Raw genomic sequence first — 27,236 nt, 5'->3', positions numbered from 1 at the left:
AGTTACAAAACAGTGCTGCATGTTCACATCAAAACTGTTTTAAAAATTAAGCAGGAAAAAATCCAACACAGTTCAGGTCAGCACAGACCTTACTTTGGAGAAATGTGTCAATTAAATTGAAAAAAGGGGAAAAGGAAAAAGTGAATGGATATTACCTGAGAGTCTCCAGTCTGCAGTGTGGACTCTGCAGTCCAGCACAGAGGAGCTTCACTCCGAAATCATACAAGTCATTGTTACTCAGGTCAAGCTCTCTCAGACTAGAGGACTGGCTGCTGAGAACTGAGGCCAGGGCTTCACAGCTTCTCTCTGACAGATTACAGTCACTCAGCCTGAAGGAGAACAAGACCAGGCAAGCGTAGTTAAGCCAGACCCAGACTGCTGTCCACTGTTGTGCAAGTTCACATCAAAGCTAGCCCAAAGTTCAGTTCACACAGCTTTAAATGAAATAGTTCACGTTCATAGTTCACAATTTTGAAAATGTAATGGTAAGCCTTTATTTTACAGTTTTGTTTTAGTTACATATGAACTATTTGTAATAACAAATGAACACCAAATGTAATTACACAGTAATTACCAATAGTTTTAAATGACGTTCATATGTAGTTACATTGTAACAGACCTGTAAAGTGGAGTGAGACTGTTCAACTGTAGTTCATATGTAGTTACATGTTACCGGACCTGTAAAGTGGAGTGACTGTTCAACTGTAGTTCATATGTAGTTACATGTTACCGGACCTGTAAAGTGGAGTGAGTCTGTTCAACTGTAGTTCATATGTAGTTACATGTTACCGGACCTGTAAAGTTGAGTGAGTCTGTTCAACTGTAGTTCATATGTAGTTACATGGTACTGGACCTGTAAAGTGGAGTGAGACTGTTCAACTCTAGTGTAGTTACAAGGTACTGGACCTGTAAAGTGGAGTGAGTCTATTCAACTGTAGTTCATATGTAGTTACATGGTACCCAGACCTGTAAAGTGGAGTGAGTCTATTTAACTGTAGTTCATATGTATGTACATGGTACCGGACCTGTAAAGTGGAGTGAGTCTATTTAACTGTAGTTCATATGTAGTTACATGGTGCCATACCTGTAAAGTGGAGTGAGTCTATTTAACTGTAGTTCATGTGTATTTACATGGTACCCGACCTGTAAAGTGGAGTGAGTCTATTTAACTGTAGTTCATATGTATTTACATGGTACCGGACCTGTAAAGTGGAGTGAGTCTATTTAACTGTAGTTCATATGTATTTACATGGTACCAGACCTGTAAAGTGGAGTGAGTCTATTTAACTGTAGTTCATATGTAGTTACATGGTAACAGACCTGTAAAGTGGAGTGAGTCTATTTAACAGTAGTTCATATGTAGTTACATGGTGCCATACCTGTAAAGTGGATTGAGTCTATTTAACTGTAGTTCATATGTATTTACATGGTACCTGACCTGTAAAGTGGAGTGAGTCTATTTAACTGTAGTTCATATGTAGTTACATGGTACCAGACCTGTAAAGAAGCTCTGGCCTGGGACAGAGATTGCTAAAACACAGTGGTGGATTCAAACCACTGAACTTCTGATTGAAAAGCAGGCGGCTTTAACCACTCAGCCACAAGGGCTTTCCAACTTTCATGGTGGAGTTTGAGAGGATAACTGTATGTCAGTCAGATGTAGTTGCTGTCACTTCATAGCTTTGTTATTATACACAGAGACTTGGGGGGAAATATTGATACTTTTGTTAGTTGTAGGTATGATTTCGTCCAGAATTCCCATACAAAAATTCTAATAAAAGTATTGTAGGTATAGAGGTAACAGTGAAACTATAAGCAAAATACCCATTATTCTACATTTTAATTGTTAGCTTATTGTAAATGAGTCATTTCCCCATCAATTTCCCAATTTCTTAATTTGTTGGGGACCCAGTCGAAGCCCCTCAAAGACCCCTTTGGTCACCAGACCCCTGGATCATCTCTCCCCAAAGTCTATACCCCCCCCCCCCCCGACAAGCCTATAAATCCCCCCGATGTGAAGCATAAGGGGGGAACTCCCCCCAATCCCCCCTACAGTTATCCTCCCAAACTCCACTAAGAAAGTTGGAAAGCCCTCATGGCTGAGTGGTTAAAGCCGCCTGCATTGCAATCAGAAGTTCAGTGGTTCGAATCCACCACTGGGTTTCAGCAATCTCTGTCCCAGCTGGGAGCTTCTTTACAGGTCCGGTACCATGTAACTACATATGAACTACAGTTGCACAGTCTCACTCCACTTTACAGGTCCGGTACCATGTAACTACATATGAACTACAGTTGAACAGACTCACTCCACTTTACAGGTCTGGTAAAATATAACTACATATGAACTACAGTTGAACAGACTCACTCCACTTTACAGGTCCGGTACCATGTAACTACATATGAACTACAGTTGAATAGACTCACTCCACTTTACAGGTCCGGTACCATGTAACTACATAATGAACTACAGTTGAATAGACTCATTCCACTTTACAGGTCCGGTACCTAGTAACTACATATGAAATACAGTTGAACAGACTCACTCCACTTTACAGGCCCGGTAAAATGTAACTACATATTAACTACAGTTGAACAGACTCACTCCACTTTACAGATCCGGTAACATGTAACTACATATGAACTACAGTTGAACAGACTCACTCCATTTTACAGGTCCGTTACAATGTAACTACATATGAACATCATTTATAACTATTGGTAATTACTGTGTAATTACATTTGGTGTTCATGTGTAATTACAAATAGTTCATATGTAACTAGGGTACCTGTAAAATAAAGGGTTACCAATTTAACTAATGGCAGGGTAAATCTGGGTGGGGAAAGTGAAAAGCATTACCACCACTGAGGTGCCCTTGAGCAAGGCCCTTAACCCCAAACGCTCCTGTGGCGAGCAGATTGTAGTTGTACTGGTCAGCTTCCAGGTATGAATGCATGTGTGAGTGTGAGCTCCTGAACGAGCACAAACCTTTTAGACCACAGCACATTTACCCTCAGATCCCCCCCCCCAAGCAACACACATAATATGTCACTGTCATATGTCACCTACTTCATATCCCTATGAAAGCCCCCCCCCCCTCTCCCCAAACACCACACATACGTCCCTAGTCAATAACCCTAGACACCCCTCAAATCCCGGCTCTCTAGCACCTTCCGATCCCTGAGACTCCAAGTGAGTGAGTAAGTGAGCCCCTGAGGCTCTTCTCCTTTGTCTGGCAATTAGTGATAGAGACAAACAAGAGCATTGATATTCTCTATGTTTCAATCTATCCAGTTTTCTAAGCACTTACACAGCTTTATTGGAGGCTTTGATCACTGGCAGCAGCCTCAGAAGAGCCTCCTCTGAAGCAGAGTATTTCTTCAGGTCAAACACGTCTAACTCTTCTTCTGATGACAGTAAGATGAAAACCAGAGGCGACCAATGAGCAGGGGAGAGTTTGCCTGTGGAGAGAGTTCCTGATGTCAGGGACTGTTGGATCTCCTCCACTAGAGAACGGTCATTCAGCTCATTCAGACAATGGAACAGATTGATGCTTCTCTCTGGAGACAGATTCTTCTTTATCTTCTCCTTGATGTACTGGACTGTTTTCTGATTGGTCTGTGAGCTACTTCCTCTCTGTGTCAGCAGGCCTCGTAGGAGTTTCTGATTGGTCTGCAGTGAAAGCCCCAGGAGGAAGCGCAGGAACAAGTCCAGGTGTCCATTTGGACTCTGTAAGGCCTTGTCCACAGCACTCTGGTAGACATTTGGTTTAGATTTGACTCCTAGCTTCAGAGACCACGAAGATTTTGATTGTGGTTCTGACATCAGATTGACATCAGAGTCGATGAATGAGACCATGACATGAACAGCAGCCAGAAACTCCTGAAGGGTCAGATGGACAAAACAGAACACATTGTCCTCCCACCCACCACGCTCCTCTTTAAAGATCTGTGTGAACACTCCGGAGTACTGTGAGGCTGCTGTGATATCAAAGCCACTCCCTTTCAGGTCTTCTTCATAGAAGATCAGGTTGCCTTTCTCCAGCTGCTCAAAAGCCAGTTTTCCCAGAGAGAGAATCATCTCCTTATTCTCTGGTGTCCAGTGTGAACCTTTCTCAGCTTTCCCATGCAACTTGGCGTTCTGCTGTTTGGTCTGAATCACCAGGAAGTGAATGTACATCTCAGTCAGGGTCTTGGGCAGGTCTTCTCTCTTAGTGGTTTTCAACACAGACTCCAGAACATTAGCAGTGATGCAGCAGAAGACTGGGATGTGGCACATGATGTGGAGGGTTCGTGAAGTCTTGATGTGGAAGATGATTCTGTCTGCCTGCTCCTCATCTCCGAATCTCTTCCTGAAGTACTCGTCCTTTTGTAGGTCATTGAAGCCTCTCACTTCTGTCACCATGTCAACGTACTCAGGAGGGATCTTATTGGCTGCTGCAGGACGGGTGGTCATCCATATGCGAGCTTTGGGAAGCAGTTTCCCCTTGATGAGGTTTGTCAGCAGCAAGTCCAGTGACGCTGACTCCCTAATATCAGTCAGGATCTCATTGTTCTCGAAGTCTAGAGGAAGTCGACACTCATCCAGACCGTCAAAGATAAACGCAACCTGACACTTGTCAAACCTGCAGATTTCTTTGGTCTCAGGAAAGAAGCGATGAATAAGTTCCACCAAGCTGCACACTCTATCTTTCTGCCGGTTCAGCTCTCGGAAAGGGAATGGAAATGTGAACTCTATATCCTGGTTGGCTTTGTCTTCAGCCCAGTCCAGAGTAAACTTCTTTGTTAAGACTGTTTTCCCAATGCCAGCCACTCCCTGTGTCATCACTCTTCTGGTTGGTTTATCTCTTCCAGATAAAGGTTTAAAGATGTCTTGACATTTGATTGGTGTTTCTGGTCTCTGGCTTCTGGATGCTGCTTCAATCTGTGTGATCTCATGTTCATAATTGACACCTCCACTCTCTCCCACTGTCATGTCAAGCTCCGTGTAGTTCTGATTCGCAAGTGTTGAGTTTCCTGCTGTAGCAATCCCCTCACACAAATCCTGAAGGTTCTCCTTCAGGTTACTTTTGTGTTGACGTTGACACTCTGCAAATGTTTCTAAATGAATAAACAACAGATTAAATCATTGAGAGGCAAGTAAAGAGTAATGCAATCGACTCTATTCAGCTCATTACTGTTGGGTGGACAAACAGGTCCTGACTGGTGTAAGGTATAAGGTAGCTGTTGCTGGAGTTTCATGCAACCAATTGGAATCCACACTGTGCTGATTCCCATAAAGCTCTGGTTGTGTATGTTAACCAAGCAGCCGCTAGCTGCACTTCTCATGCTGTTTGTTATGTTCATGTATGTAAACTACTTGGGGGGGAATCCTTTCAGCCAATACACACAACATTGGTACTGATTGTATAAAAGCCCTGATACCCCTGAGGAACGTCTTTACTGGCATTATGGATAAAGTGACTATGCAACATGTACAACATGACTAAAGTGAGAATAGAGTTTTTAATGCAACTATTCAAATTGAGCAATTCAAATTCAAATATAAATTATTCAATTTCACTTTCTAGTGACATCTTTGTGCCCATATCTTCTACCCAATTAATTGTCCCTTGCTTTTAGATGTTCTTCTGTTACTCACTGTCCAACTTACTATTTTCTTGATTCTCCTGTTTCTCAAGGTCCTCTGCAAGAAACTTCTGCTCTTTCTTAAGGATATCACAGAAGATATCTTTGCCTCTATCCCCACTAGCATTCAGTGACTTGTACAGTTCCCTCATCTGCTCCTGAGTGGTAGGTTTACATATGACGTTATTGTAGCATTCTTGCGTGACAACGTTCTCCTTCAGGAGTTTATCCAAGATTGGTGCGACCATGATCACTTTCTGGATCAGCTCATCCCGATGTTCATCCACAAAGTGTTTCTCTGAGGAGAAAGGGAATGAAAAAATGAGCTGATTTGAGTGAGGATCAGGCTAAAATCAGCTTATATCAGGCTACTTTGCTTCTGAAGGATTACAACATGAAGGCTTTCATTTGACCGTATATATATTTTTTTTCTCCAAAATGTTACTGTCTGAAATCCATCAATTAATATTTCAAAATCACAAATAATCCAATTGTCAGATTTATCGGTAGGCTGTGTGTGCTTTTCCTGATAATTGCCTTTAATCATTCTGTTCTATGGCTGCTTGATATAATTTGATTTTCTGATACCCCAGAGGACCTTGCTGTGTGTGTCTGCCTCTGCTTGCACTGGACAGACACTCTGACAGGGAGACCCCGCCGGTCCAAGTGGCAGGCGAGATGTCTCCCCTCATCTCGAAAGACCTAGTCTGAAATATTAACTAGTTGTTGTGCCATTGTTTCCACGGGCACATGTTGAGTAAGCAGTTAATCAATGCCTACAAATGAATCTAGCTAATGTGCGCATAATACTATCATAATAAGACTATCTGTCATTAGGCGATGCAGCTCTGTAGGCTACTCCCATTGTGAAACAATTTATCTGGCATGTGTTGGATTGGTAAATAAAGAGTAATGTTACCTTGATACATTTCAATCGTCAATTAACGCTGCACAACGCTCAACATGCAGTGCAGTCAGATAATTAATTTAAGAGGAATCATCCTCTTAGAGGATGACAATTAAATGTGAAGATACTAGCCTACACAATACACAGCTCATTGCCTGCATAAGTTATTTAAGATATAGATTGTATAGTTTATTTGTCTTTTACCATGCAACAAACGTTTAGTTTGTGACAGTGTGACACATTATATTTCAAGATAAACCTTATCTTCCATGTTGTTTTCTAGTTATTATAATAACAATTTCCAACAACAGCATTTGTTTTGCATTTTGTGTATTTCAAATAAAATACAATTGTTCCAGTCATATTTTCATTATTCACGTTTTCTAAAAAATTAATAAATATCGTATCGTATCGTTATTGTGAACCCAATATCGTGTATTGTATCATATCGTGAACCCAATATCGTGTATTGTATCATATCGTGAACTGAGGGTATCGTGACACCCCTACTAAACACAAATACAATACAATGAACACATACTCTCACAAGGCTGCCTGTCTCTCTTCACATCTATTGTCTGGATGTAGGTCAACAAAAGTACAATGACAGCCTGCACTTTATATAAATTGTTGGCATGATAGAATAAGTTATATCTTTTTTTCCAAATGTCCCCTTTTTTAATCTTCCCATGACTTAACTCTGCATTCGATCCTTTCTGTTGATCTCTTCCTCTTTCAAATCCTCCGGTGTTTCTAAGAGCTTCTCTTTATCCATAGCCATCGTTGCTCCCTGGTAAAATCACAGGAAATATTCAACTCCAAGAACCAACTTTATCTACCGTAAAGTGTCAGATACTTCATGCTGTGTATAAGCAACCAGATCCACATTTATCCTATCAAATTGGCTTATCTCTATTCAACTCTGCTTTCAACATTTGTTTTCCACTTGTGAAACCAGGCAAGATTGTATCCAGTAACACAGATAAACAGGGGTGCAGTGCTGCGGGAGCGCAGGGGAGCGGAGCTCCCACACTTTTTCTCCAATGGTTTGTTTTTATAATCGTAAAGTAGGGGTGGGGTTGTTCCTCATATGGTGTGCTTCCCCAGTTCTCCAGATAGCACTACACACCTGCCAATAAACCATGGTTTACTCAGGGTTTCAGAAAACCTTCCATAATCCTGCTAAGGGAATGGAATCCATTGGAACTACATGACAATATATTATTCCGGAAAAGGCCGGATGGAGACCAGGAGCCCTATCTTCCGACAGGCGCTATCCCCTAATAGCACTTGTGCACCTGTTTGCACGTGCCTTAAGGCATTGAAGATAGCAGTCCGCCTTGCGTCGTCCGCCAGGTGTTATGCCAAGTTTTGCACCCCAGCGCCGGCAGCATCCCCACCTCACGGGAGCATATTTGTAATGATGTATACAGAAATGTAACTGTTTAAAAGTGATACAATTGTCTGGTAGACGTGACCTCCCTGATTTCTAAGTTAAAACAGCCCCGAAATATGTTGGGGATGCAATTCTCGGCCGGGATGCGGAAACGTTCACGGCACGTGTCGCAGACGCAAATTAGAGCCGTGCCAAAATCATCTGGCCAGGCAATTTTTTTTTTTTTAAACCTTTATTTAACACGTTCAGTGCCAGCGACGCCATATGGCGTCATTAGAAATTTACCGTACAGTGCCAGCGACGCCAAATGGCGTCATAACTCCAAATTGTTTTTTTGACGGGGGGGTGTCGATCTAAGCTTCTTACGTCGCCTCTAACAATATTGTAGCTATTGGAGGTCGATAACCTATTTTACAAACCCATTAGGTGGCGACAGCACTCTCCTGATCAGAGAAAAAGGAGCCAAACACACAGAAATAGTCACTGGTGAAAATGAGGAAATCGCATTGCATCCGTCCGTATGCATCGACGTGCCTCCATAAACGAGCACAACGCCAGCTGTGCCCCCAGCAGCAGCATCCGCTGTCACAACTGAGCACTTCCATGTACGCTGCAACAGCACATTCACATAATCAGCATTATTATTCCGAACTGGAAGCATGCCAGCCCGTGACAAACACACGCGGAACCAAAAAGCTGAATGTCGCGCACCATTCACTGTGTGTGCGCAGCAAACTCAGCAGAGACTGAGAGCCACCAGACACATAAGACACACCCAGGAGGCGTGTGCAGTTGAGGGGGGGGGGGGGGGGGGGAGCACGGAGAGCAGCAGAGCAGCATACACTTCACCCAGACAGACCCAGGCATCAGAAAATTAGCTTCAGAGTCAGAGATGTGCTTGAAATGTTTAATTTCACAAAAGGCTCATTATCTCAGCTCGTAGAAAAAAAGGTATGTTTTCGTTCAATCAAGCTATCTTCTCCGGCTCATAACTAAAGAACGGAAAATGGGATCAATAAACTTTTTTTTGCAGGTGATAGAAGAGAGTCTCATCGTTATTTGTGCGTGTTCAGTGTTTACATAGTAATTATTAAAAAAATTATATGACTGTTTTAAAATGCATTGCGGCCTATGTGGCACAGCAAGCAACCTTTTGCCCAAGGGCCGTGGCACTGAAAGTGTTAACCAGGCATGTCTCATTGAGATTAAAATCTTTTTTACAAGAGATACCTGGCCAAGAATGGCTGCAGTAGCTACATAGTTTCAGACACAACAAACAGTAAAACTGTTGACAACAAACAAGAAAACAAACAAGCTCGAGAGCGCAACACAGTACGGGTGCAGGAAAAATTACATTTGAATCATCAATTAAAACATTTACAGTTAATAGGATCAAATTCCAGGGACTTTACAATGCCTTTAAATTCACTAAGGGTAACTAGGTCCCATAGTTTAAGCCCATTCTGCAGGCTATTCCAAGAGGATGGTGCAGAAAACATAAAGGCCTTTTTGCCCATCTCCGTCCGAGCTTTAGGGACAGTCATGAGCAAAACGTCCTGAGACCGTAAACCATAAGTACAGTGCTTTTGGGGCAGAAAGACTCATAAATACTCAGGAAGTCTACCTAGAATGGCCTTATAAACAAAAACATACCAGTGAGGGCTCTACAATTTGTAATGAACCTCAAAGCACCATGATACACAGTATCCAACATATGAAGACAGTGAGCTCAGGCATTCATGTACAGCACGTCACCATAATCAAGAACAGGCAGAGGTAACACTTTATAATAACGTTCAGTAGTAAGTCATTTATAAGCTATTAGTTAATGATGAACTAATGATGAACTAATCATTTACAAAACATTAATATACATTTGTAGATGATTAATGCGTGTTATGTAAACATATCACAAATGTGTTGTAAGTCATCTATAAACTTTTAGTAAATCATGAAATTATCATACATAAATCATTAGTAAATGATTATTAAGTGATTAGTCAATATATTATGGATCACTTGTAAGTCATTCAAAGTTTTTTCGTTATTCCAACAATATCTCTTTGTTAATAATGAACAAATGATGAGCAAATCATTAGTAAATGATGTATAAGCTAGTCGATAGATAATGAATTACTTGTAAGTCATTCAGTTTTTATCTGTTTGAATTGTAGAATTCTATCTCCCCTGGCCAGTGACACTTAGGAATAGTCTAGGTGACAACCAAGTATAGTTTGGTGACAAGCTGGAGAGACAGTTGACGGTCGGAGAGACGGCACCCGGTACGGGATGGGTTTAGCACCCCAGCCTGGCTCTCTCGTGATGGAGAAATCCACAAACGCTACGGATCAGCCTCCTGAAAATCTATGTAAAGATCGGCGCGGCCTGGGGTCCTTCAGGCTAGAGCGAGGTGCTCGGCGCAGGTGAATGACATGCAGCGCACAGGCCTTCTTGAGGCATCCTCTCTGCTGTGGTACGGCATGGTAGGATCGCCTTTTCCCTAGGGAGGGTCTGGTGAGACGAAGGAGGAGCGCGGCCGGGAGTAACCCACAGGGCCTTAGACCCTCCATGCACCGAAGGGTCTTTCAATACTGCGTTGTAGCACTAGCTCTATTGCAGCGGATTGGGCGTGATCAGCCCTTCCGCGGGCAACGTTGCAGACAGAGTAGGAAGGCTGATCCGTGAACGGCTGTTTCCGGGACACGGGTCGAGGTCTTAATCGGCCTCGGCTGGGTCTACTGGGCGAGGGTGTATGATGTTGACAGACCCGAAACACCTTACGACCCCAGCTAACATCACTGATGACAGCGCATGCTGTAGTATGTATTTTGAATTCTCTCTATCAATATCTATTTTGTCACTATACACATTTGTTAATCATGAACAAATGATGAACAAATCATTACTATATGATCTGTATATAATTTGTATCATTACTTGTAAGGTATAGCCTGTTAAAAGCCTCAAAACAATTATGATCAGTGTTTCTGTACCATAACTGTACCAGCTATGACCTGTTAGTGAAGCTCCTCCCCAGGCCGACAGAAGCAGTCAGCACTTAGAAGCACTGCAGCACAAACTACAAAGTCTTCCCCAACTGTAATAAATGATGTGTACATCATTTACAAGTCACTTATAAGGCTTTCTGTATCCCCTGATCTAAAGTGTAAACAATTCATCACACATAAATGTGTTGCATCATTTGTAGATAACTGTGAGCTGTTAGAATTCAAAATCCTTTCTACCAACATAACTAGCCTGTTATCTCTACTGTAGGCTACTGTACTGTACTGTGCAGTCCACCTAGTGCCATCTAGCAGCGAGCTACTTGGCGAAAAGGTGAAATGTTATCATATGAGTACATGAGACATGATCAAATGTTTCATGTCCTCACACGTCACCTTTGCTTACTTTTATTGCAGAATGTGAATCTATCTAATCACTCCTAGTCTACCTCTGTGAGATCTCTAACCAATCATGGTCAAGTGTTGTATCATTCTGTGTGATTTCTTCAGCTGAATCAGCGTCTGGGCATGCTTCCTGTTTTCACCAACTTTTGCTGAGGCTCTTGCCTTCAGTTCTCCCTGTGGTTGCTAGAGGGGAAGTCTCACTTTTGAAATGATAGTCGAAAGTCGTAGAGAATGTTTGTTGTGATCATAGTTTCACTTTGATCTCTCTAACTACAATACAGTCATGGAACTCTGATTCCTCTGATGGAACTGGGCCTTGATATGAAAAAGGTTGAGAATCACTGGCATAGGGGACCTAAATATATATATATATATATATATATATATATATATATATATATATATATATATATATATATATATATATATTAGGGCTGTCAAACGATTAATTTTATTAATCGCGATTAATCGTGCGATTAACTATAGTTAATCGCGATTAATCGCATCTTTGTATCGCATGTTTAAAATGGTGGTCTCGACCTAGTTTCAAGATGAAGACCAGACACGCTGCCTCGCACCACGCGCAATAGTAGTGACCTCTGTCTGACCCACAGAGCCATGCTCTGTGGGTCATCGTCCTCTTTCCCTGATCTTCTGGTCGCGGTACCCGAGCTGATCGCATCCCATTCTCTGAAAGCTGCGTTTCGCCATTCTCAAGCTGCCTCATTCCTTCCGATCCTGCTATCAAGCCATTCGCGTTCGCGGTACCACTCACCCCCGTTCGCTCTCTCAGCATGTGACACGGCGATATACGAATTCGGTACATAAATGGACTCGATCCGGAGCCCCTCCCTCTGATGGACCCGTGCAGGCGCTCAGTGCGGGCGGCTCTAGGAAGGGACCGCGTGAGCGAAATCCACGGACTGCCCTACCCGCCTCTCTCAAGAACTACCCGCTCTACCAACGACGGGGTCGACGACCACAGCACACTGAGCACACCCTCCTCTCTTTCTCTTTCAAGCCCAATAGGCATCGCCGCGCGCCTCGAAGGCCCGATGGAGGACCAGGCACCCGTGGACGTGAAAGGACCCACGAGGAAAGTATCAGCATCTCAGTATTAAATCGGGCGATTTAACGGCCCAGTAAAATCAGGCGTAACCATCTCTTAAATACATAACATAGTGTCATATATTTTAGCAATCCAATCTTTATTTTAAATCATGTGGCGTATAATTCAAAAACAATCATCTAACCATCCACAGCGGTCTGCACGTCGCGCGCAAAGGAAACGAGCTGGGCACAGGTATCGATGCATTTATCATAGTGAATGAATGAACTCTTGACAATCTGCGTGTTCCGGTTGTTATATCCTCGCCTATAGCGAAAGAAAGACGGCGGAGCTACCTTAAATGTCTCTTCGCATCCAAGATCCGGCACATTTTAAAGTAAAATCCGTTAACCTGGTGCATTCGAGAGCAAAACGAAGAGGCTAAATCCAGGAAGAACTACACACATCTCTAACGTGGTGCGACGTTACAAATAAGTAGGCCTAAAAAATTAATATTAAATGTATTTACACATCGTGCACAAATTGCACTCATGTGACAAATTTACAATAGTCAATATCCAGCCAGAATCATGGCAAATGGACGTTCAAAGTATCAGTTAGCAATAGTATCCAGTTAATCAATGCCTAATGACAGCCAGATTCCATTAAAAAAAAAAAAAAAAGTTTCCCTTTCTCCGAGATGATGCTCCAGCCATTCAGTCAAATAAACAGAAGCCAGCTGCTCATCAAACATACTCCTCTTTAAATGGCAAACCAAGTGAGGTCACAGTAGCCTACGATTTGGATATTTAATTGTGCTGCAGGGCGACGTCCATCATCGGTATACGGCCCCTCATATACTCTCATTCCACGGCAACAATGCTGCAAGTTAAAAAATATCCGTTCATGTCAGTCATATCAATCAGGCTGAGAGACCTCCTGCGTCCCTCTATCCCCGTATCAATCACGCGTCAATGCCATAGCTCCAGCACCGGGCCCTCGGAAAAGGCATTAATCGCATTCCGGCATTAACCCCAGTCATTTAGCGAATTGAGCATCTAGTGTCCATAATGCTAGGCATGCCGGAAGGGGCGTTAGTTCATGCAGGCCTATAATTGCTAATATTTGAACGTGCGCGCGCTTCATTGGGCAAATCTTGTCTGTCTCTCCTGCTAGCAATTCAGTCCATGTATCATATTGTTCATTTCAGCTCATCAACGCTCATCATCTGATCTATGCTCACTCTTCTCCCCAAGCGGATCCTCCAGACGTGTGACCTCCCAGCGGAGCACTATTCCAGCCACTCCTTCTGGATCAGCGCGGCCACATTGACCGCCGCGCGAGGGGCGTCCTCCGCCTCCCTGCAACTACATCCGTCCGGAGCAGGCCGCGATATTGCCTGCCAGCTCTCCATGCACCAACTTGCCCTGCAACTCTCCATGCACCTGCTCTCCATGCACCAACCTGCCCGGCAGCTCTTCATGCACCAACCTGCTCTGCAATTCTCTATGCACCAACCTGCCCTGCAACTCTCCATGCTCCAACCTGCCCTGCAGCTCTCCGGGGCCGCTGGTCCTCGTCAGCCTACGCGGCCTACATCCGACCGGAGCAGGCCGCCATACTGTCTGCCCAAAGATCCCTCCTCCCCTAGGCTTCAAATGGCAAGCACATGGCATTCATAAGATCCCTCCTCCCCTAGGCTTCAAATGGTTAGCACATGGCATTCATTCTCTCGTTTCCTCGCAGTAGCTCGCTACTGCGCACTTCATTGGTGGTGGCCTCCCCGAACCCATAGCGCCAGCAGCGCTCCGGCAAATTAGTGCCTACGGTAGTAATGACTCGCAAATGCCGTGGTGATTGCAAATCACTAAATCAGATCCTAGCAGACTACTCGAAGTGTTTAAGGTGTTGAACGGCCCGTAAGTTCAGTAGACCACTAATTCAGACCCCAGTAGACTACTCGAAGTGTTCTAGGTGTCGAGCAGCCGGTAAGTGTTCGGGTTGAACAGCCTGTAAGTACGGTAGACTACTCAAAGTGTTCGGGTGGCGAACAGCCATAGTCAAATCTCTAATTCAGACCCCAGTAGACTACTCGGAGTGTTCTAGGCGTCGAGCAGCCCGTAAGCGTTCTAGGCGTCGAGCAGCCTGTAGTCACATCACTAATTCAGACCCCAGTAGACTACTCGAAGTGTTCTAGGCGTCAAGCAGCCTGTAAGTGTTCTAGGGTCGAGCAGCCTGTAGTCACATCACTAATTCAGACCCCAGTAGACTACTCGAAGCGTTCTGGGTGTCGAGCAGCCTGTATGTGTTCTAGCAGCCTGTAGTCACATCACTAATTCAGACCCCAGTAGACTACTCGAAGTGTTCTAGGTGTCGAGCAGCCTGCAAGTGTTCTAGGTGTCGAGCAGCCTGTAGTCACATCACTAATTCAGACCCCAGTAGACTACTCGAAGCGTTCTGGGTGTCGAGCAGCCTGTATGTGTTCTAGCAGCCTGTAGTCACATCACTAATTCAGACCCCAGTAGACTACTCAAAGTGTTCTAGGTGTCGAGCAGCCTGCAAGTGTTCTAGGTGTCGAGCAGCCTGTAGTCACTGCACACAGTCAGTACAGACAGTACAATAAGAAAGAAATAAAATAAAATAAAACCACACAACAAACAGGTTTAAAACACATACAGGCAGCTATTCCAGTGCTTCCAGAAGTGCGACATAAATTTTGCGTCACTTCGTGCAGGCACCCGCTAGGGCCATAATAACTCCATTCTCTGACTGGCTAAGTCGACGCATAAAACTGTAAATAAACTGTCTTAGAACAGCACGGAAAGCGAGCACATTACTGCTTACAAACACGTGGCTAGCACTTGTCCATCTCGGATGCCTGAGTAAAATCCTAAATGCATCATTATATTATATACTATCCTGAGCAAAATCCTAAATGCATCATTATATTATATATTATATTATAGCGCCAGGGGGTGCTAAAGCTATAGCGCCAGCAGTAGTAATGCTCCGAAGTAAGTCAGGTGCAACAGTATTAAGGCTGCGCAGTAAGGCGGTCGAACAAGCGCTCCCCTTCCAGTGCCGCGTGCGCGTAAGTCACTGGAGCCTGTCTAGGTTGTAGTGAATCCAAAACGTTAATACAGCGCGCCGCAGTAAACCGGCTCCATCCAGCGCCCGCTGTATCGCTGAGGCCAAGCCGGTCAGTGGTTTTCGTAAGTCGCCGTAGGGACTGAGCGCGCCGACGTAAGCTGCTTGGCGAACAAGTGCTTGTTCTATCCAGCGCCCGCCGTATCGCTGAGGCCAAGCCGGTTGGTGGTTTTCGTAAGTCGCTAAAAGCCCGGAAGCCCGGAGTTGTCCCTAAAATCTTAAGTCACTGGAGTAATTAGAGGTGAAAAAGTGCCAGCGGTAGTAATGACTCCTATTGGGTTTAGGCAAAGGGGGGTTGTCTGGCTTAAATGCCAATCCAGCGCGCCGAATTATGCCGGATTGGTCGGTCACCCAGCGCCCGCTGTATCGCTGCAGCGACCACGCCCGGCGGTGATTTTCATAAGCCGCTGCAGGGTTTCTCAAATCTCAATGCTGAGTCAGCGCGCCGGATTATGCCGGATTGGTCGATCACCCAGCGCCCGGTGTAGCGCTGCGGCCACGCCCGGTCGGTGATTTTCGTAAGTCGCTGTGGCGGCGCGCCGAACCTCACCGGATTGGTCGATCACCCAGCGCCTGCTGTAGCGCTGTGGCCATGCCCGGGGGGCTTCGTAAGTCACGGCCGCAGAGCCATTTTGGGGGGGGGGGTTTAGGGGGTTTATGCAAGGGCTGAAAGCCGGGGTTGTCTTTCTCAATGCTAGGGGGGATTTAGCTAAAAGGGGGGTTTTCTTTCTTAACACTAAATCAGCGCGCCGAATTATGCGGATTGGTCGATCACCCAGCGCCCGCTGTAGCGCTGCGGCCACGCCCGGTCGGTGATTTCGTAAGCCGCTGTGAGGTTTTCCTAATGCTGAGTCAGCGCGCCGAACTATGCCGGATTGGTCGATCACCCAGCGTTCGCCGTAGCGCCGCGGCCACGCCCGGGCGGTGATTTTCGTAAGCCACTGTGAACCAACTAAACCAAGTAAAACCGCGACCGGGCGCAGCTGCGCCCGGTCGGCGGTTTCCCTTAGTCAAGTCAGCGCGCCAAAGCTCGCCGGATTGGTCGATCACCCAGTGCCTGCTGCAGCGCTGCGGCCATGCCCGGGGGGCTCCGTAAGTCGCGGCCGCCAAGCCAACCGGTCGGCGACAAGCGTCGCATTCCGCCCAGCGCCCGCTGTAGCGCTGAGGCAAGCAGACCGGTTGGCAGTTTGGGTTTTCTTTCTTTTGGGGCATTCTCTATTCTAGTCCGAGCAGATGCCCTCTCTCACCGCAAGAAGAGAGGCATCTTAGCGCGGAGTCATTACGCCAAAGAACTAGTCGCCATGCTGCCATGCCATCATAATTAGTTGCCATAACGTCCCATGCCATAGATCTTATCGCTCTGCCATACTTGAATAAAGCTTGCTTTTTAAAACTCTACCCTCTGGTCTCTCATGATTGAAATGGTGGTCTCGACCTAGTTTCAAGATGAAGACCAGACACGCTGCCTCGCACCACGCGCAATCCTAGTGACCTCACCCACCTCATGTAATCCTAGTGTGACGAGCACAAGTGTAATCCCAGCGTGACGTCCGCGTGACGCACTTGCCTATATGACGCTGATAATGTCGTCAGTGCCGAGGCTATGGCGTAGCAGTATTTATAGCCATGCTCTGTGGGTCATCGTCCTCTTTCCCTGATCTTCTGGTCGCGGTACCCGAGCTGATCGCATCCCATTCTCTGAAAGCTGCGTTTCGACCCACCCACCTCCCCAGGCCTCGCCAATGTCTTGACTCCTGAAGAATCCCCTACGGGGGGGGATTCTCTATTCTAGTCCGAGCAGATGCCCTCTCTCACCGCAAGAAGAGAGGCATCTTAGCGCGGAGTCATTACGCCAAAGAACTAGTCGCCATGCTGCCATGCCATCAGAATTAGTTGCCATACCGTCCCATGCCATAGATCTTATCGCTCTGCCATACTTGAATAAAGCTTGCTTGTTAAAACTCTACCCTCTGGTCTCTCATGATTGAAATGCCATTATTTTGCATTTCAAAGCATTTTTAATTAGATATTAATCATTCTTACGAGTGTGTCGTGATTGGGAATCAAATTAATGCAAATAAATGTACTTTGTGATCTTGAATTTTAGATTTGGAATGTAGACAGGAGGTAACAATGTCTACAAAATATATCTAGAACCGATACTTCCGGCGGCGGCGCTGTGGAGCAGTCGAAACCCAAAATGACACAGCCGAAGAAGGCTGTGTCTGAGCTAAAAAGGTTGGCATTTCCATGTGAATAATGGCTCGGTACTGTGTATTGAGAACGTGTATATCGCGTGAAGCCATTGGAGCCGACCTCCCAGTGGTTAGAGGACCCGCGCATCCGAGACTCTGAAGGAAGAATGAGTGATGAGTCTTGCGCTAGCTAGCTGGCTGCTAGCTGGCCGCTAGCTACTTTTAGGTGATCGCTTGCCTCAAACTCGATGTACTTCGGTGATATTTTAATTCCGTTTTACACAAGGTGCAAACTACGGCTCTTGACTTGTCCACTGTGCCATTTGGGAAGTAAAAACGATCCATTTAAAAGCGTATTGCTGTCGTTCTCTTCCATGCCTCCTGCACAAGCAGGAGACAGGAAACCGAATGGCTTGACTACAAGTACGGGTGCGACTTACCCCGCTAGCCGGGCGCTTCTGGCTCATACGAGCGCATTAGCGCCGGGCACCTCGAGCAACCCGGAAGTCGTTGTTCCGGGTTGCTTCAGATCAGAGAAGAAGAAGAAGCGGTGCGCCAGATAAATGCTTTTCGGTTTTGGAAAGACAGAAAAGTGGATTTTATGCAACAATTTGGATGCAACAACTAGGTGTCATTAAAAGAAGAGGATGTTTTACATCGGATAGCGTCTTCACTTCACATGAAGACTCAGGTAGGAGCCGGCATTTAGACCTAGACGTGAAAATGTCACAGTGTAAAATGGGAAAATGCGTGACGTTCGCCGGGCGCTAATGCGCTCGTATGAGCCAGAAGCGCCCGGCTAGCGGGGTAAGGGTGCGACGAAGGTGACAGCCCTAATATATATATATATATATATATATATATATATATATATATATATATATATATATATATATATATATAAATAAATAATGACATATAGGCCTAAATTAAGTAGCCTATGAATAAACAAACCTAAACATGTGTCTCTGTGTATTTTTGTGGTAATTTAATAGCAGACACAATTAGATTTTGATTTGATGCAAGTGGTATTTCAAAACCAGCTGATTAACGTGCCTTTATACTGGGGGAGTGAGTTTAACCAACCTACTCGCTAACACTTGGGACTCACGAGGAATTGGCGCTGATTCACTTCGGTTACATACTGTGTGTGTGTGTGTGTGTGTGTGTGTGTGTGTGTGTGTGTGGTATTGCTCTATAAGGCTTATATATAAGGCTTGCTGTATCCATTAATCGTGTAAACAATTCATCACACATAAATGTGTTACCAGTGGTCTATGTGATACGCAGGTACACAGTATACCCACTAGGAAAGCTCCAGGATTTGAGTGTACCCACTTAAAAATGCCCAATCAAAAATGTAACAATATAGTTTTGTGACAAAACTTTCACTTCGATGATTTTATTTCACAAATACCGGGTAGATAACTGCAGGGGAAGGCATCTCCTCTGGTTTTGAAATATCACATGCCTCAAATCAAAATCTAATTGTTGCTATGCTATTGAATCTCCACAAAAATACACAAGGACACATGTTTAGGTTTGTTTATTTATAGGCTACTTAATTTAGGTCTATATGTCAGTATTTAGAGAGAGAGAGAGAGAGAGAGAGAGAGAGAGAGAGAGAGAGAGAGAGAGAGAGAGAGAGAGAGAGAGAGAGAGAGAGAGAGAGAGATATTTAGGTCCCCTATAGGCGAGTGATTGATGAGATTTTGTCTCTCAAACCAAAATCAGAGTTCCATGGCTGTATTGTAGCTAGGGAGATCAAAGTGAAACTATGATCACAACATTCTCTACGACTTTCGACTATCATTTCAAAAGTGAGACTTCCCCTCTAGCAACCACAGGGAGAACTGAAGGTAAGAGCCTCAGCAAAAGTTGGTAAAAACAGGAAGCATGCCCAGACGCTGATTCAGCTGAAGAAATCACCCAGAATGATTCAGCATTTGACCTATTGGTTAGAGATCTCACAGAGGTAGACAGCCGCTGGACGAGTGCTTCTCGCCATCAGCTTGTTATCCGGTCAGAAACCTATGCTGCTACATGCTACAATTGATGTGGATAGGCTAACATGGCTTAACCTGTTAAATTACAGCTGATCCGGGATTCTGTACTGAATTGCCGAGCAACAGTAACTTGTACCACCCCCCGCAATTCCACCCCCCCCCCGAAACAAATGTCACTCCAAGCTGAAACCCACATACAATAAACTAGACTACACCACTGTGTGTTACATATCATCTGTAGATCTTCCACACCTGAAACAAATGATTTGCATATACAGCAGAACATATACAGTAGATTTTTATTTTATTGCAACAGTGCAGTAATACGATTTTAATTTCGTCAATTGCTGTGCAAATCTACTGTACAGTAAAACTGTGTACTTTCAACAAAGTAGTAGCCTGATATAATAAAATACAATAAAATAAGAAAATAGATTCACATTCTGCAATCAAATTAAACAAAGATGACTTGAGGACATGAGGACATGAGGACATGAAACATTTGATCATGTCTCATGTACTCATATGATAACATTTCACCTTTTCGCCAAGTAGCTCGCTGCTAGATGTCACTAGGTTGACTGCACAGTACAGTACAGTAGCCTACAGTAGAGATAACAGGCTAGTTATGTTGGTAGAAAGGATTTTGAATTCTAACAGCTCACAGTTATCTACAAATGATGCAACACATTTATGTGTGATGAATTGTTTACACTTTAGATCAGGGGATACATAAAGCTTTATAAGTATCTTGTAAATGATGTACACATCATTTATTACAGTTGGGGAAGACTTTGTAGTTTGTGCTGCAGTGCTTCTAAGTGCTGACTGCTTCTGTCGGCCTGGGGAGGAGCTTCACTAACAGGTCATAGCTGGTACAGTTATGGTACAGAAACACTGATCATAATTGTTTTGAGGCTTTTAACAGGCTACCTTACAAGTAATGATACAAATTATATACAGATCATATAGTAATGATTTGTTCATCATTTGTTCATGATTAACAAATGTGTAAAGTGATGAAATAGATAATGATAGACAGAACAGATAGATAAAATATAACAACTGAATGACTTACAAGTGATCCATAATATATTGATGAATCACTTATTAATCATTTACTAATGATTTATGTATGATCATTTCATGATTTACTAAAAGTTTATAGATGAGTTACAACACATTTATGATATGTTTACATAACACATATTAATAATCAACAAATGTATATTAATGTTTTGTAAATGATTAGTTCATAATTAGTTCATCATTAACTAATAGCTTATAAATTACTTACTACTGAACGTTATTATAAAGTGTTACCCAGGCAGAAATGTTGCTTCTACTTCTGTCTGACATGAAGAGAAAAACACTATTTGTTCCTCAAATAAAAACCTAACTTTAATTTCAACTTTTTCGCCATATGCTGTATATGATGCTTAAAAGAAAGGTGGTCATCAATTAAAAAAACTAGATATTTGTAGGTGGACACTGCCTCAATTTGTTGACCTTGAATAGTAGCAATACTCAGATTTGACTCTATCTTCTTAGAGTTAGAAAATACCATTACTTTGGTTTTTTCAGCATTCAAGATCAGCTTCAAATGAAAAAGCTGAGCTTGCACAGCATTAAAAGCATTTTGCAGATACTCAAAAGCCTTCTTGACGCTTGCTGCACAACAATAAATAACCGTGTCATCTGCATAAAAATGGAGAGATGAGTTTTGCTGGGCAATGCTGTCCAATACAATCAGTCAATCAAAACCAATCAGATCGCAATGGCTGTTTGCGCGAGGCATGCAATATGCTGTAATTCTCTCCATGCGTAATAGAGTGTACTCACTCGTGCGAGGACAGAGAGAGCTTATTGACAGATTGTCTGTGGTGCCAACGACCCTCCGCGTTATGAAGGTAAATAGCCTATGTCCATTGTCCAACAAGTTTTCTCAATTCATTTCCCTCTTTGTGATGTGATAAAAGTTTCTCAGTGAGTTATAGTTGATTGCCTCACTGGATTAGTAATACCCAATTTTAGCAGCATAAACAGGAATTATACTTTCCAGTGCGCTGCGCTGCACGGAGATTACGGGTATGCACCCAGCGCAGCGAGGTATTTGCGCGTATAAGAGGTATTTTTCAAAGCTCTTAGCGCAAAGTAATTGCGCGCTGCTGACGATAGGGTAATGCCATCTCTCCCCACATTTTAGCGCTGAAACGCCTGCTTTGGCATGTGGCAGCCAATGCCCAGTACAATTATCACAGGCATGAGCTTGTGTCCGCTCCCAATTTGCATTGCGCACAGCATTAAACGAGCGCAAACGCTAATTTAGCACTTTTGGGAAGATAGGGCCCCAGGTTAGCAACTAGTTTTACAGAAAACTTTGTAAAAGTTTTGCAGAAAAGGTCTTCCTGGAAAAGCAGCATCCCTGGTAACCATAAAGACTATGAGACCCCTAGAGTTAGTATGTATGGATGTAGATTGAGCATGATAGTAGCAACACAAAGGATATCCTATTAACTGACACTAAGTTTGAAGAACTAAGAATGATCCATATCCATATTCTCACTAGTAAAATTTGGTGTACCACAGGGATCTATCCTGGGTCCCTTGCTCTTTGGCGTCTACTTACTCCCTCTTGGTGACATTTTCCATAGATTTGGTATTAACTTTCATTGTTATGCCGACAATACTCAAATTTATATACCAATTAGACAAGATGACCACTCTCAAATTGTAAATCTTGAATCCTGTTTAGCTGCTGTTACAGATTGGATGTCTCACAATTTTCTACGACTGAATGCCAATAAAACTCAACTACTAGCAGCTGCGGCGCCAAATTAGCCAAGCCCCCCCTAAGCCCCCCCTGGAAATTTCTTTGGAGAAAAACAAAAACTTAATTTATAACACTAAACTAGGCTAATACATCATAGAAGTGAAAATTCCCAGCATCCTTGAACACAGCATCCATGGCTGTCTGCACCGGGCCGGCCCATTTTTTATAGAGGGGTTCTTCCCATACTGGCGCGTATTATTGCATGGTGTGATAGAAGGACCTCCCCTCTGCTCTGCTCAAAGTGGCCTGCTCCATCTCCAAGGCAAAGCGTCTCTCAAGTCACCGCGGAAGTTAAACTTCCATACAGACATGTCAATATCTACGGAAAATGGACATAAAACAAGCGTCTAGCGTTAGTATCGCGCGCTTTTATATTGATCAAGCGTTTATGTTGATGGCTATCACAAAGGAGATACTTTATTTTGCTTTGTACACGGACTGGACTGGACAGCACAGGTCTAGGATCGAGCGCACTGATGTTAACAGGTAGGCTGCCAGGGCATGGAATTTATATTTGATATATACATAATGGCTTTGTTAAGACTGCGTTGCGTACTGTGCTGTTGTGTTTTTTGGCCGCCGTGCTCATGCGTGTGGTGTGAATGTGAACATAACTGTCGTTCTCCCATGAAAGTTTGTTGTTTTAGATCACAACAACATACGAGCGAAGTGGGCGCCTCTTTCAGGCCCCGTTTGTAGCAGGGAGGCAATGGGTCCCATTTTTATAGTCTTTGGTATGACTCGGCAACCTCCCAGTCTCAGGGTCGACACAGACCACAAGGCCACTGAGCTGGTTTTGATAAAAGTATCAAAACGCCTGTTGTCCAGCTCAGTCACTATACAGTCTTGTTGTCACTGGCGTGATTGTTATATAGTGCAATCTATGAATGGTTCTATTTCTTTTTACTCTGGCACAGACTATTGATGAATGGATGTGCCTGTGTATGTGGCACTGTTTATTTACATATAGCCTATATGCAGTGATTAGCCTAATTTGTCTCTAAAATATAGCACATTTTAAATCTTTTGTGTAACTTGTGGATATAAACTCTTGATTTACCATCTAAATGTGTGTGCTGCATATAGCCTTGTGTAACTGGACTCATCAGTCTCAACATACAGTGTGACATAGGGCTAAATACACAGTCAGTCTTCAGCTCATTGAAGCACTTACATGCATAATGTTGGGTTGGGGATTTGGCTCTCAATGGAAAAGCAGTGGGCCCTCCTTGTCTAATATTAGAGCCTAATTCACACCCTATCATATTATTATTATTATTTCTTATATTAGTGGTTCTCAACCTTTTTACACCTGAGAAATTACCACCATATGAATGTATGAGAGGGAGGGCCCCCCGCGTACCACCAGTGGTACCTGTACCACAGGTTGAGAAGAGAACCACTGTCTATTTATGTAGAAAAAGTTAGCCCCTGCTGTAAATATTTAAGCCCCCCCTTAGCCCCCCCAGCCACAATTGGCTGGAGCCGCTACTGACGACTAGTCATCGGTCCAAAAACCCAAATACCACTCCTTTCTGACTTTTGTCTAAATATTGACAGCTGCATAATTACTCCTAGGTCACCAGTGAAAAACCTTGGTGTGACCTTTGACTCTTCTTTTTCATTTGACACTCATATTAAGGTAATCACTAAAGCCGCTTTCAGACATGCCTTGGAACTTGGGAATTATCTAGAGGGCATCCGGGTGGCGGTGTATGTATGAACACATTTTGGTGAGCTATGCGCGCTCCCGCGACCCTCCTACTATCCGGACATAAGACAACCTCGAGCCCTAGTATCAGGGGCGGATTGTTCCCCCTCCCCTCCAGAGCTCCGTCAAGTAGCCAGCTCAGTGAGTGGCAGACAGCGTGACAGATTATTATTAAATAAATAGTCGATGTGAATGAGCAAGTGCACAAACATCGTGCAGTTTCAGTTTTTCCCAAATTAAGTTGGAGCTGCTGCATGTGTCAGCCAACAGGCTACGTGTTGCTTGATTGAAACGCTGGGTTTGATCTATTTCTGCAAAGCTTCACGCAGCACACCACCTTCGAACTAGAGCATTTTTGGACGCGAAGGTCATCCTGCTTCCCAGTATTGGATATCCCTAGGTAGATATCTGGATCTGGTTGCGCTCATGCCTTTGATTTCACGTTTATTATACACAGCGTTTGTGAACGATACGTGCAGGAGAACCGCAAAATGTCAACACCAAATCCAAGCAGTGTCAAGTCAGTCAGTATAAAACGGAAACTTCCGGGTACAACCTTCGCAACAATGGCAATTAAATAAAGTAAATGCATGTGTAATGTTTTTGTGTGTGTGATCCGAAAGATACAGAACAGAGATAAGCTGGAAGAATATCTGCTGCCTTCTAAAAGTCCATTTTAACCCGTATGTTGACTGTTCTGTTTTTTTGTTTACCAAGTAATAAATAATTGCTTTTATTTTTGAAGGTAAAAACGTCTAGCTTCCTGTATTCTGTATATTTCTAGTAGGATTGATGCATTTTAGGACTGAACTCTCACCACATCAGACTTGAGGAAATCGATGCATCTGGGCTGAGTTGTAGGGTTGTTTCATTAATTAGCGTTATGCGCAAACGATTATATGCAAACGATTATATGCACGAACGTTAGTGAGCAATTATCGCCCATTATGTAGGCTATTTTTAGCAACTTGTTATCAGAGTATGTCGTGCTAGTTTGTTGAATGTGATTCACCATTAAGGCTGTAGCAGACGGCTGTCTTCCATGCATTAAGTGCAGCTGTGTGCTCAGTTTTACAACGCCCCATTGTCTCGTCATGGCCCGAATCCCCCCCCCACCTCCGCCCCCTCTCTACTCTACACCTGGAGGTGCTCCACATGTATGAAAGCAACATGCCTCATGTCTGAAAGGGTACACTTCACTTATCATCCGGCTTAGGCGCAGGGGAAGGCTCCGGAGTTCATGTCTGAAAGTGGCTTAAGACAGCATTTTTTCATCTCCGTAATATCTCAAGGATCCGTCCGTTTCTAAGTGCTTTGGATGCAGACACCTTGGTACATGCCTTTGTTTAATCTAGACTGGACTACTGCAATGTCCTATTCTCTGGCCTACCACATTGCAGTACTAAAGAATTACAACTTGTACAAAATGCAGCTGCTAGAATACTATCTAGAACTCGGAAGTTTGATCATATAACACTGATCTTAACACATTCACTGCCAGCCGTTTTTTTTTTACTGTAGGTAGCTTCTGCCAAGCCGTTTTTTGAGGATTCTGGCTCATTTTACAAGAGCCGAGGATTATTTTCTGCTTGGACTTTGTGAACACAAAATATCTTAAAAGTACTAATAGAATGTGTGCTTTCTCTGTCTAAAAGAGTTAGTTTGAAGAGTTAGTAGTTATGTAGATATTAGCTGTTGAGTACAGCATGGTTTCAGCGTCTGAGACAGAAAGCTGAGATATTCGCAGTTTTGTGAAATTCAATCAAACAGGCAGAACAGTCACTTTAACCATTTATTTTTGGCATCAGTCAGACATCTAAAACAATATTGTTCTGCACAGTAATTTCCTCCAACAGCACCCGCACCCCCTCTCCTACAAACTCCTCCCTACGTGGGCGTGTCTCTGGTGGCTTTCAGCAGCGTTTGTCACAAGCGAGTTTCTCTTGCCTGTCTGAGCAGCCTCCCTCCCTGGCGGCCCCCTCGTCGGCGAGTTTGGATGGGGCTTGCTCGTTTCTTGGGTTTGAGAGCTTTGATGAAGCTTTGTGCGATTCTAGGCTTTATGCTGCGTGTTTCAAAGTGTGTTTTGCACCCAATCTATTTTTGGAACCCCCCACCGTTGTGCGCCACCGACGTTGTGCACCAGCGCGAACGCGTTTTCGCCTACAGTATGAGAATGAGGCTCGTTCGTTTCTGCAGTTTTGGCTCGGCTTTCAATAGTCTGGAGAGCAGTGGGTCGGTGGAATGGATTGTACACGTTCAGTGGCTCCCATTTTTTTATAGGAGACGTAGGGAGCTTGGATCCACGTCCCACCGTCAAATTTTTTTTTTTTTTTTTTAAGACGAGATATCTCGTCATTGGCAGTCAACCGTTGGATTTTCTCGTCAATGGCAGTGAACGTGTTAATCAGTCTCCATTGGCTCCCCATTCAGGCCAGATTGGACTTTAAGGTGCTTCTACTAACTTACAGTGGGGAATCATCTGGGCCTTCTCGGTATTCAGTGAAGGCCCAAGAAGAAATTGAAAAGAAAATAATTTCCCCCCTAATCAATTATTTGTATTTTTATTTATTTGTTTTTATTCACTCAAATAACAGTAATAATGTCCCTAAATTGTTATGATCTTGGACTCACTTTGTTTCAGCAAATATGGGGTTAAATATTTGGACCAGCCTCCACCAGCAAATGGTATTTGATTGACAGCAAGAGAGCAACCCTTTGCGAAGACCTGGCTCTGGTCATGACATGGGGACGACAATTTTGACGACAGGTGTTTTAACGAATCAGAATTCCATTGAGTTGTGGGGTTAGCCAATCACAATTAGCTGAGTTGTGAGTGGGATATTTCCAAGCATTCGCGAATACAAACCAAGTTCAAGTTCAAGTTCAAGTTCTTTATTAGTGTCCCGAAAGGGCAAATTGGTTTACAGCAGGCAGTAGTGCAGGCAAACAAAACAACAA

The 27,236-nt window shown here is 43.8% G+C and overlaps 1 protein-coding gene across 1 annotated transcript in view; it reads right to left on the bottom strand.

The window, feature by feature from the left end:
- LOC310779399 (NLR family CARD domain-containing protein 3-like) overlaps positions 1-27,236 on the bottom strand; it is a gene marked incomplete at its 3' end in the record, with an annotated part of 274,039 nt that overhangs the window by 29,503 nt on the left and 217,300 nt on the right. Inside the window, exons 8-11 of the mRNA XM_083639934.1 lie at positions 7,232-7,322; positions 5,651-5,923; positions 3,309-5,097; positions 156-329 (exon numbers count right to left, since the gene is read on the bottom strand). Of these exons, the coding sequence (XP_083496060.1) occupies positions 156-329; positions 3,309-5,097; positions 5,651-5,923; positions 7,232-7,313 (2,318 nt within the window). The 5' untranslated portion in view covers positions 7,314-7,322. The remainder of the gene's footprint in view (positions 1-155; positions 330-3,308; positions 5,098-5,650; positions 5,924-7,231; positions 7,323-27,236) is intronic.

This window comes from Poromitra crassiceps, assembly GCF_964638095.1.
Source record: "Poromitra crassiceps genome assembly, chromosome: 7".
Classification (NCBI taxonomy): domain Eukaryota; kingdom Metazoa; phylum Chordata; class Actinopteri; order Beryciformes; family Melamphaidae; genus Poromitra; species Poromitra crassiceps.
This window is presented reverse-complemented; position numbering and strand designations above follow the sequence as displayed.